The sequence below is a fragment of the Bactrocera tryoni genome, chromosome 1 (assembly GCF_016617805.1).
Source record: "Bactrocera tryoni isolate S06 chromosome 1, CSIRO_BtryS06_freeze2, whole genome shotgun sequence".
In the NCBI taxonomy this organism is placed as follows: Eukaryota; Metazoa; Arthropoda; class Insecta; order Diptera; family Tephritidae; genus Bactrocera; species Bactrocera tryoni.
The window spans coordinates 438,625-451,160 of NC_052499.1; the positions used below are offsets into that span (position 1 = coordinate 438,625).

Below are 12,536 nucleotides of genomic sequence, written 5' to 3' on the forward strand. Positions count from 1 at the left end.
TTGTTGTATCGAAACTCACACTACTGTGAAACAAGTAAGTATCAGTCAAGTAGACACAAAGTAACTTTTCAGCTCGCAGCGCGTGCCACTCAGGCAGCTGCAGTGACGGCTGGTAGAGCAAATGCTTCCGTCAGATTTACAACAAAATCCTCGTGCATACAACTACCAACTCACTCTGATGCCGCCGCAAATTTGTGTAAAACGCAAATTTGCACCACTAACAAATTTATGCGAAAATTTCCCTTATAAAAGCTGCAAAATATAAGAAAACTCTACAAAAACTAAAAAAGTATATTTCCAAAATAAGAAATAAATTTTATACACCAAGCCCCTCCGTGAATAACAACAAGCAAATGTTATGTATGGCGAGTGAGACGATGTTATGTTTTCATAAAGTTGCTAAACTTGTGCCACACTTGCAACTCCTAAACCATATTTTCATACCTTCATACATATGTATGTACAATCAAAATTATAGAAATTGGCATTCAGTCGGCGTACCACAAAAGTGGATATTGATATTTTGTCCTAAAATATTGTTATTTATGTTTTTTATGTCGGTAGCTGTGCGTTGGCCCGTTCTCACATACACACGAGCACTAAATGGGTAGTCCGTTAAATTTGCACCAATTTGCAAAGTCTCCGGAAGTGCGAAATTCGAGTAAAAATTTACAGTTTGCTCGGCAAAGGAGAAAATTCTATTAGACTTCACACTAAATATAACACGCGGCTTTTATGTAATATTTCGTGGCTTTGGGCTTCGACGAAAATACCATTCAGCACGTCTAAGTGGAAGCTCATTAGCATTCAGGTCACATGACTGGGTGGCAGAGGGTCGCCCTTGACTCTTTTTGACTCAAACGTACACAAAAAGGCACATAATGGAATTTTTCAATTGTCGAAATATTAAATTCACTTAAAACATATATTCAATAAGATTTGGTGAGAAGTTCCTGAAGAAAATTGAACGATGCTAACTCTTTACTGCCGAATAAGTATGTACATACATATTTCGGAAAAATCGTTTTATCTAAAATATAGTCACTTTTGTGAGTTCTTTTTAATTTTGATATAACTAATTTGAAGTCTGAAGGACTTTTGACGAATATTTAAATTATAGTAATATTTGTGATATTCCATGATGAAAATGAAGAACGAATGACTCAAGGATTATTTATGCAAATGTTTCGAATTAATCTGTAATGTTGGCCGATCATATTTTCAAATATTTTCTCGATATCTAAACTTTGAATATAACTTAGTCTATCTTAATGCCAGTTTTCAAATAAAATGTACGAGTAGAATCGCTCTTACCAGTGTGAATTCGAGGCGGACAATATTCTGAATACAAACATGCTGCGAAATTAAAGCCCAGAAACATCTTTCACTACTCTTTACTCAAAAGTGGTGAAGATAATTACTTTGTGCACTTAATAAATGGTCCAGCTGAGTCAGGCGTCAGAAGAGAACTGGCATTTGATGGATGAAGGTTTGTGTTGCAACACGTTTATTAAACTTGTTTTGTCGCGTATCCCGGATATGGTCAGCATCTGATGACGATTCCGATGTATGTAGAATATTACAAACACACGCACAATTCCTGAAGACTTTTCTCTAAATTGGCAGCATTTCAATTATTTTCTTTCTCTATAACACATTTTCATGTGTTATATATAACAACCGCATTTAATATTTTGCAGATATTGCTTTTAATTGCTGTGCAGCATCAATTTAATCATTGTTTATGACTTCCTAATGGCTTATCGAAGGACTGGCGCTCATGGGGTCCCTACAGATTTGGGCTTTATTATCACACTTAAGATATACTACTTAGTAAGTGAAAGTGAAACTGAGCGATGGAGATTTATGTGCTCCAAAACGGTGTGACCAGCCCACCAACTTAGGCCAGATATCGATAAAGTCCATAAAAAATAAGTATGCGCTTACTTATGTGTATATTTATCGAAAAGTGCTGTAATAAATCTAATATCAATGCGTTTGATTCTTAATGTGCACATTTTTTATTAAGTGTTTAATGCCGCCGTTACAAATGCCGCAAAAAATGTTTTTACTAAGCTGCTGTATACATATACATATGTACATATCGATGCCACACGCATATGTGGCGCCCTGAGAAGATCCCTTCAATAAGTCAAAATCACTGCATGTAAAACAATGTCCGTCTTAACTTATACGTAGTAAAGTGCATGTTCCTACATACGTACATACATATGTTAGCCCTAACGTTGGGGTGAGCAGTGTCCTTAAAAAATAACCAACCAAATAGTACATATTTCCTTTACCGGGACTCTCCGTAAGAGGGTTGATGTGGCCATTCGTTGGTGTGGTGAATTGAGCGCCGTTACCCGCAGGACATCACATATCTTCCTCGCTTGTCTTAAGGACACAAGTAAATAATTTGTGGCCATAAATCATTTTCAGAGCGCACAAGAGTGAAATATTTGCTATTGATACTTGGCTGCCAGAAGGAAACTGAGGGGCTGGTTCTCCTTGCGCCACGCATGCAAAAGCAAAGCTACATTCTAATTACTTTAATAATTTTTAAGCTTTACATTCATATAAATTCAAAGAAGGCAAATGTGGTCTAAGAAAGTTTATAACTATGCTTTGAAGAGAGAGTCACATATGTTTTGGCAAAAGTAATAAATTAGTCAATTTGTTGGAAGGAATTATTCCAGTACGTTCAAAATTTGTTTTGTATATTCCTTTCATAAATATGCATATGTATATTAAAAAGTATATACATATGTACTGAAGATATGAACGAGACAAAGTGAAAGGATTTTAATAATTAAAAATACATACTTATGTATATAACATGTAGACATTGGCACTATGTACCTTCCTTAATTTTGGTCCCTTTTGAATGAATATCTAGGATTCGTTCTTTTTTCATTTCCCAGCATTTGTTTAAGTTGTATCCAAGGTTTACCCTAACAGTTTTGTAATTTGTTAAGAGGTTTGAGAGCTAAACACAATTTAGATATTGTCCGATTCTAGGCCTTTTCCCGATAGGACTTAGTAATGATTTGGCTTTCTTAACTTGCTTAATTGCCGAACTCTTGGAAATTGTCAGCAACATGGTCTTTTCATTTAGTGGCATTAACTGCAAAATAAACGGAAACCGAGTTATCATAATCAGATATATTACTATTTTAAAAAACATTTAGAAAACTTCAACCATTAAACGTTACGAAAACATATCCGATCTGGGTTTCTCCAATTTACTCTCATATGATGGATTTCAGTATGTTTGGAATTAGCCATTTTATGTCCATATTTCTGTTCTTGTAATTTAGGAGAGCCTAAGAACCTATGCACGAAATGACGAATAACTGACTTCAGGCGTTGCAGAGCTCATATACGATTATACACAAAAGTCAAGTTGACAACAGTATGGCCATCAAACATTACAAAAGCAACAAATACCGAAAAGGCGGAGGTGAAATAGAACAGGAATCATAGACGAAACAGTAGCGTCGTTTGTAACAATACCAAAGCCTATTTACTTTCGCATTTGAATATGACATTTAGTTGACAGCTGTGGTCGTCGTAGACATTAACTCCGTTGACTGCTCTTGTACTTAGATCTTTGAGTGAGCATGTGTATTGCCACGCGTGCAACCGCGTGGCATTGTTATACCATTTGACGTTTTGTTTATTAATATGTTTGGCCTGCGGGAGAATCGCCCATCCAACCAAACAGAGACGCTCGAAACGAGTTTTAATTTTTTGCTACGACTTTTTGTCCCCTTCCCCACAGCTTACAAGTGCTCGTGGGAGTGAATAGTTAGGCGTGCGGAAGTGCACATGAAATGTTGAGTATTTGACAACTTTTCCACCACCTCTTTTTTCATTTTTAATTTTGGCCTTTTGCGCCCTTTTGCACACTCCGTTGGTGACAGCCAGATGGGCACAGCCCTGGCTCACTCATTGCTCAATCCAGTGGTTTTTTTACATCTTTTCGAGATGGTACAACAAACAAAAAAGTCAACCAAATGTCAGTCGCGTGTTAATCAAGTGTGAATAAATGGCGCAAAGATTAGAGCGGCCGACGATGACGAAAAAACGCGAAAAAAGTAAACGTGCAAACCCATTAAAAGCGAAAGTAAGCAAGCCTGATATAAAAAACGTGGTCACAACGAGCGAGCTCAGTGTTTAAACAAGTGGGAGTTGTTTATGGCGGAATAACAGGTGGAAAGCGCGCTTAAGTGGAAAAATATACTTTTCACTTAAAAAAATTTGAATAAAAAAATGCAATTTAAACGATTCTTAAAAGCAACAAGGCCATTCATTAACCTTTGCTGCCTACTTTTAGGCTCAAGACCCAACATTGCTTTGTATAAAACATTATTTAATATAAAGCATTTATTTGGAAATTAGCCGCTTTGGGTAACATACATACTATTTCCGAATTTCATTAAGATCAACATAACAACCCACAAAATTCTTAACCCCTTTATCTTCACACCTAAACCAAAATATTAGACACGAAATTCATGCAAATTAAACGAAATTATGTTATCATGATGTTAATGTTTTTATTTGCCTGCTCCTTCCACCGCTGACTTTTCGACCACCACGACAACAATATACGAACGCCTTCAAGTGTCTCACATAACTTTAAAACATCTTTTACCACGAAGGTGGGGTGAAAAGAAATCGGAAAACAAAACATTGTCCTTTTGTATCAAATCTGAACTCAACAATCTGTAAACAGCGAAACCTTGAGGCGGACGGCCACACCCCCACAACGGCATTGATGATGCGCCATTATCTCGTATCATCATCACACTGTTTTTGTTGTTATTTCGTACTTTAAGTATTCTCGACAATAGTCATCGAAAACGAGAGTCACGGCACAAGCTGTCAACGGCTTCAACCTATTCAAAAAATGTAGATTTTCAAAAATTTACACCGGGATGTCGAACCGCCTTCGGGCGGGGTTAGTGGGTGGAAACGTTTTATTGGCATTAAGGTTCGCTAACACATTCCCCAATCAAAAGGATAAAAATATATGTAATTTTCGTTAGATACATTTCACTTGTATCACTTGGTCCAAGTGAAAGGTATGTAAAAGGACCTCAAGCTGTGCTCGTATACTAACAAATAACCACCATTGGCGAGTGGCCCATTTACTCAGTGGCTACAGTGAGGCCAATGGTTTTAAAATAAACTTGGTGATAAAACCATCGTATGTACATATAATATATTAATAAAAATAATGTTGGAAAATATTATGGAATATGTATCATACACACTTGAATGTCGGTATATGTACGTATGCAAATATTGTGTTAAAATACCGCTACTTGTGTAAAATATTTTAGGGAGTTTTTATCAATTTTTCCTATTATGTCATTCTGCGTTTTAAGTTTGTCCCACTGTACTAGAGCATTACTGTTTTTAAAAGGGTGAAAATTGCGCTACTTTAAGACTCTCAAGCTCGTTTACAAGTGTTTTTTTGTATTTTTTTTGAATTCCTTCCTTCGGCATGGCCTGAGTGGTCTAGCTGTACACAGTATTATCTAATCTTATTTGGCATTATTTATTCGTTAAACTTGCATTTCAGCATTTTTCCTTTATTGTCATTTATAGGCAGAGCTTTCTCAAAACCATTCTTATTTTTTGGTGGCAAGCAATAAAAATTCGGAACAATAGAGTTTAGCGGGCAAAATAAAATGCTAATTTGATGCTGTTTACACAACGGAAATTGCGACGGAACAGTAATCTTGGCTGATTCAATTCATAGCAAATATTTAAAAATTGAAAATGCATAAAATTGTGTTATCAATAATAATTCCGTGGTGTTGTTGTGTTTGGTCAACGCTGTGATTACGACATCAATCATTTTTCATCATTTTTTCAACCATTAAAATTCGTCACACTTGAGTATTATGCTTTATGAGATTTGTGGTGTTATACTGGGGCACTCGAAAATGTTTAATAGTCTTTCGCGATGACCTCGCGCATGTTGGGTTCGCAAACAGCCTTCGACATGTCACAAGCCACGAGAGTCAACACAGAATCTGTAGTGTTCGGAGTTGGTTTCGGCATGTGGGGATGGCAGGGATGTGGACATGCTCTGTGATGGTTATGAGCATTTATTGGCAAGCAATATTATTTATGACTTCTTCCCGCCGCCACCGCATGCACTTGAACGCAGAGCTTTCGCCGCACATTCACAAAGGGCAAGCATGCGCTAATTTCGAATGTGATTTTAAAATTGCAATATTTCAAACATTGGATGTGGGGAAGCAATTGAAAAGAAAAGCGGTTTTTGATTTATGAGATGCGAGTGAATGAATACAATTTCTCGATGAAAAGTTGCTGGCTTTGACAAGTGTCAGTGCCCAAGGTTGGGACGGAACCGAACGTTAGATAGCCTTTAAATTATTCGGATTGTTAGCGCTTCTTGTAGGTCGTCTTAAATGTATTGTTTTTTCATCATGAGCGGTAAGCATTTGTATGTAATTCAAGAATATTGGTGCCGTAAAATGTAAAAACATACGTCTTTTAATTTTTGAGGTGCAAACACCCTGGAAGATATATGTATATGAAATTGTAAAAATATGTAACTCACCACTCATATCCATAAGGATTGGGATGGCAGAAAAATATTGTGGGCAATCGTTAATGGTCCCATGCAATTATTTTTTCAGTTTTCAAAAATGCGTAGAATACAATTTTTTTATTACTGGCATGGAAACTATGGATGTACACACAATCGAGCCCAAATAATAAATATGTCAGACGATTTTCACTAAGGATATAGAAGCTGCCTTCCGGCCGACAAGTGACCTGATGGTTCTTAAAAAGAAATTGACTCAGAGGAATCGAATGAACATGATTTAATTGAATCGGGTCAGAAACTTGTCGCACATGCACACATTGCACATGTTGTTGTTAAATATTGGCACGAGGGGAATGAAGCACAGAAGATATTTGAGCTAACTCATCCAAGAAATAACAATTCACAATCAATTCAGCGAAAAAGGTAATATAATTCATTACACTAGAAATAAATTACTCTGCTGGTTATTACCTATTTTCATATGATGTCTTAATACTCTATTTACCACCCTCACTATTTCATAGCTTTGCTGGTTTTTTTTGTATTCAATGGAAAAGGTTAAAAACAATAAAAAATGTTCGTTTTTGTTTAATCTAGAATATAATGAATATACATATATCTCTATATTATATTTATTAGAGACATCAATCTGTTCAAATCCCCAAAATGTAATATCCAACGTTCTTCGCCACTTAGTTCTACTGAGGCAAACTAGCAAAACTAACTTACTTAATAAAAAAATCTAAAAGGATTTCCAAGGGGATACATGGGGAAACTATGTTCGGTTGAAATCCAATATTATACGTTCAATTAATTATGCTAAGATATTTTGCTTATGGATCAATATATACGGTATAAAGCCATAAGGGAAAAGATAGTATTGAAACGATTTTTCTAAATTTTGGATTACTACATATTAAAAAAGGAGATGAAAAGATGCACCGTTTTTTACATAAAGAAAAAAAACGATTATCTCCGAATTTATAAATTATGTTTTACAGACTTCCCGATATTTTCGATAATAGGAACCGTGGTTCGGTATCTCAGGGCGTGAATAGTTTTAATCGCATTTGGACAACTTTTAGTCATAAGGTGGCACTATTAGTACAAAGTTTTTTGCAAATACATTGATTGGTTCTTGATTTGTATACAGGAAAGTGAAAGTGAGGTGTTTTAATCCGAATTCAACAATTTTTACAAGGTGAATAGGGATGCCAAAAATATTTGACCTCGGCAAGTTTGGTTATTAAAGCTTGAATAGTTTAGGAAATATGTATAGATGTGTATGAACCACACCTGTTCCTCACCACTGTTGTGGTTGTAGCCTCAGAATTCTGCCGAGTTGATGGTCCTTGGCACGTCGTGGGAACGTCCTCACCACTGTAATCATCTGCACCAAATTACAGTTTGGAGCCTAGTTACAGTCAAAAAAAAACATTTGACCTCGGCAAGTTTGGTTATTAAAGCTTGAATAGTTTAGGAAATATGTATAGATATGTATGAACCACACCTGTTCCTCACCACTGTTGTGGTTGTAGCCTCAGAATTCTGCCGAGTTGATGGTCCTTGGCAGAATAAAAAACCGGGTCCGTTCCGGTTACGTAGACGCTGACTGTCGTGGGAACGTCCTCACCACTGTAATCATCTGCACCAAATTACAGTTTGGAGCCTAGTTACAGCACTTTATAGGTTTTCGGGTATGGCGTTTTGTGGGCGTAGCAATGGTCAGATTCCGCCCATCTGCAATACCAGTGGCGTAGCTTCTTTTCAAAAACTCCAATTCGGGCAAAAATTCCTGCAAATTGTGTCAAAAGTGTACAAGATATAGGGCGAAAATGGGTTTTTTCTATGGCTTTTAATAAGATGTATTGTGAGAATTTTGGAACTTCAGAAATTGCGTGGCTTCTAGTTCCTAAATTTGATATACTTAAGGAGCTATACCAGTGTGACACTTTCAAAAAAAAATTTTTTTTTTGCTTTTTCGATAGCTTATATATTCAAAAATATCCTGTGAAATCGGCGAGGTCGTATCTTAAACAGTTTTTGAATGGCAGCGTTCTAAATAGCGACCGCTCAGAGGTGCAAACATATATAAGTGAAACTTTAAACGCGTTTTTCTCGAAACGACATTTTTCAAAATTGCTGACATTATAACTCAACGAGATATAAACTGGATATAGTTGAATACATTTGCTATACAATAGACTACGATCTTTTTGATTCGTTGAAAATCGTCAATTTGGCATTAAAAAAACGACCATTTTTTTCGTAAAAAAACGATTTTTTTTTTCAAAACTACGCCATTTTCTTAATTTTGGATATTTTTCAAAGATCGTAGTTCATTGTATAGAAAATATATTTAAGTTTAATAAACATTTTGAATTTTTTTGTTTCAGCTTCTCAATCGACCGGAATCATGCCAGCAGTTGACGCACTTTTTTTCTCGGCACTTCCGCAGACAGCACATAACTCCGTTATTTTTCAATATTTTTGTAAAAAAAAAAAATTTTAATATAGCTAAAAATATACTTTATTACGTCCATAGAATGTCAAAACATTCAATCTAGTACTTTCTTTTAAAAAAATTCACGAAAATCGCCTAATTTTTCATGCGTCACACTGGTATAGCCCCTTAATATCAAAGATATTTTGTAAAAATTCACTTTTGTTCTAACCACCTCATGAAACTTGTAGGTAGGTAGATAAAGGGGGCGGCAGAACATCCTTGGCCCCGGGCGCCCGAAGTTGTAGCTACGCCACTGTGCAATACCAAGCGCAGATCTCACAAATAAAAGAATTTTCATACAAGAACTTGAATATAGTTATCTGAGCAACTAAACTAAACTGAAGCATTAGTTCACGTATGTATATACAGACGGATTTTCGACGTTTCCTTTTGGGTGTTACAAACATCGTGGCAAACTGGATTTGCCCTGCCTAAGGTATGAAAATAAACCAATAAATAAAAAATTAAGTAAAACAAAAATTCAAAATTATATAAAAAAAAATAGGAATAAAACAGACTAAAGAAAGAAAACTAAATATTACCTAGCGGCGTTCAAGGAAAATTATTGTGTATGAACACATAAAACATATAAGTACAAATTAACCACATGTATGATCGAAATTTAATGTGCTGAATAATTTAATATAAACGGTTTATAACTTTTGATGGGTAAATGAATATTCAGTAAATTAAACATAAATTAAAAATTGTGGGGGGATTTTCTCACGGTCCAAGAGTGTTTTAAAATATCATAATAACTGCCATCATAACTCTTAGAAAAAAATAATTTAATTTAATTTAAATAAATTCAATACAAATTTAAATAAAGTAAAAATATTGAAATACTCGTATACAACATTTTGGAGAAAAGGAAGAAAATGAATTTACCAATATTTACTCCTCACCATTATGTACATATTGTCAATAACCCACCACTTAATATGGATTAAGTGAGTACGTTGACGACTTGAAATGTGACAGCTACTGAAGGGATGTATTGTCAAAGCTGTGACCATTACTAACCATTGTCTAACCTCAACTACCATCTTGCAGTAATTGGTAAGCTGGCTTCTATCACGCACTGCAATGGATACAAATATCTCCAAATGTACATACATACATACATATGTATGTAATATGTACATAAGTATATGTATATAGCTTTTAAACATTTTATGTTGCGTCGCTCCAGACGCTGATGATTGATTTTCCCGATGTTTATATATACTCGAACATATACGGATGTGAGGAAATAAAATTATTCAAGTTGACATACGCAATACTGACATACATATATTAATAAGATTGGAATATGCTGATGAAACAAAATGTTAAATGCAATATTTAATGGAATGTACACATTACTCATACGTTAAAAAATACAAACAAAAAATTCACAACATTTATGAAGATTTGCCCATGATTATCCAGTGATACAAAAAATCCTTTGTCGTGGCAGACAAATAAAACTTTGAAATCAATCAACACATACTCAAATCTGAATCCGTTACATGTGTTATTGAAAAAATATTTCATATGTATAATTAATCCTCCGTTTTCGCCTTTTTACTTGTTGATCCAATCTCTTGACTTCGTTCATACTTCTCTTCTAAGAACTTGAAAACTGATTCAAAGGCAGAATACGAAGTCCATTCATGTTTAGGATGTCCTGCCGATACACTATGCATTTCACCCTCTCCCGTATAAATTTCCGTATCGAGTGGGGCGGAACTAGATACCCAATTGCATGCAATATCCAAAACAACGTGTTTTGCTTTTACTGGTATTTGGAAATGAGCGGAGTCTGTTAGCGCAATCGCAAACACTTTATCATCGAAAAATTTAGTAAAACGATTTGCCTAAAATGGAAGAGCATTTGTTATTATTCGTATAACTTAATTAGTATTTTATAATAGAACTTACTAAATCCATCGCAATTGCCCCACCATAACTGTGAGCTACAATAGCTACACTCTCAGGATTACAACCCATTACATATTTTTCCCATACATATCTAGCGTGTGCTGTTGCATGACCAAGACGTGGTATTGGACGAATTTCCCCGTTAATGTTGCGAGAATTGTCATTTGTATTTGTCACCAAAATATCATAGCCAAGAGACTGAGCGCGTTTTATATAAGGGATCTGAGTACCATGGTCAATAGAATTGTTAATTATGAGGCTATATTAGCAATATAAATAGATATATACATATTATGCACAAAGGAAAGAAGCAGCGTTACCGCAGTATAAACAATTTTACTTACCTTCTGGCCCACTGTCCCGCTCTAACATAACCACTACCGTGGATTAACACAATCAATTTTTTGGGTTCTACGAGCTTTTGAGGGTTAGTAAAAATGAATGTGGCTTGCTCCTGCGGTATATCCTCCGGAACGTAAGTGCGACATAAACCATTTTGCTCCAATAAATCATAGACTATTTCGGGAATTTGCTGCGAAAATTTATATTACTTGTTCATCAAAATATTCATTATGAATTTTAAACTTACATCAGCTAATTGTTCATAATGCTCCTGATTTTTTTTGTGATCGTCAGATATGCTGAATTTGAATGGCTCTTCACCTGGCTCTCCAGTAATGTCATCAATTTTGCGCAATTGTCCATCTATCTTATTAATATAAATGTGTATATTTATAATTGTAGAACCACTTGATACAATAAACATTACCTGCATTGAATGCATAGCCGAATTCACGTAACTTCTGTATAGCCAGACCACTTTTTTCAGCTGAAGACATACTTTTGCACTCACCCCCGCGGATCGGTTGTGCTGACTATAAAAGTACAACAGCAATTAAAGCGCTATTGTATCAAAAACGATATGCATAGAAATAAATATACATATTATACAAATACTTTGATACAATAAATCTTTTGTCTTTAGTTTGTTGATTTGTCTATATGTATGTATTTGCGTTGAATTTTGTTAGACCTTAGTCCAGCTTGAAGGTTAGCTCTTGCATCACAATTAAAAACTCAAGGTCAATAAACCTACAAATTCTAATGTTTTTCCCTGATAGACTTAATTTTATGATAGCAACGCGGCAATTGTTTATTTACCTTTCGTATGTAGCGCCAAAATAATGCTACTTTGCAGAATCTTCTCACGAATTTTGACATTTTCTATTTAAGCCGCAGTTGCCACCTGATATTTTTTTATTTTGACCAATTACCAATTTCCTAGCTGTCAAATTTCCAAAATCCTTGGGGTATGTTTTAAAAAGCAAGAACAATAATTAAATATAAAATAAATTTTTCATTTGTTTCTTTTTGTGCTGCTTATGCGTTTTGTATTCTCTTAATGAGTGAAGGTACTTATTAACATCTTTATCACATATATGTATCGACTAATGGCATTGTTTCACAGAATTCTTAAGCGAAAATTTCAGGTACAGATGTCGCTGTTCGGTA

At 35.1% G+C, this 12,536-nt stretch overlaps 1 protein-coding gene across 3 annotated transcripts; it reads right to left on the bottom strand.

Annotated features, from left to right (window-relative positions):
• Positions 1–10,368: 10,368 nt before the first annotated feature.
• LOC120766304 (FAM172 family protein homolog CG10038) lies at positions 10,369–12,263 on the bottom strand. 3 transcript variants are annotated; one of them, XM_040091719.1, is made up of 6 exons: positions 12,186–12,263; positions 11,794–11,899; positions 11,614–11,729; positions 11,369–11,556; positions 11,025–11,283; positions 10,369–10,960 (listed from the first exon to the last, which is right to left on the bottom strand). In XM_040091719.1, the coding sequence occupies exons 1-6, from the start codon at positions 12,243–12,245 to the stop codon at positions 10,646–10,648; spliced, it is 1,044 nt and encodes a 347-aa protein (XP_039947653.1). In that variant the 5' UTR covers positions 12,246–12,263; the 3' UTR covers positions 10,369–10,645. The 3 variants fall into 3 exon arrangements, with proteins under 3 accessions (XP_039947653.1, XP_039947654.1, XP_039947655.1); XM_040091720.1 differs by lacking the exon at positions 12,186–12,263 and adding an exon at positions 12,058–12,154; XM_040091721.1 differs by lacking the exon at positions 12,186–12,263 and having other exon boundaries at positions 11,614–11,733; positions 11,794–12,156.
• Positions 12,264–12,536: the final 273 nt, after the last annotated feature.

What these genes read in the sequence shown, in the direction of transcription:
- LOC120766304 (XM_040091719.1), bottom strand. Translation starts at nt 12,245, where the DNA reads ATGTCAAAATTCGTGAGAAGATTCTGCAAAGTAGCATTATTTTGGCGC. An exon ending in CGGCTATGCATTCAATGCAG is followed by an intron (nt 11,730 to 11,793) that starts GTAATGTTTATT and finishes TTAATAAGATAG; the next exon opens with ATGGACAATTGCGCAAAATT. An exon ending in GCGGGACAGTGGGCCAGAAG is followed by an intron (nt 11,284 to 11,368) that starts GTAAGTAAAATT and finishes TTGCTAATATAG; the next exon opens with CCTCATAATTAACAATTCTA.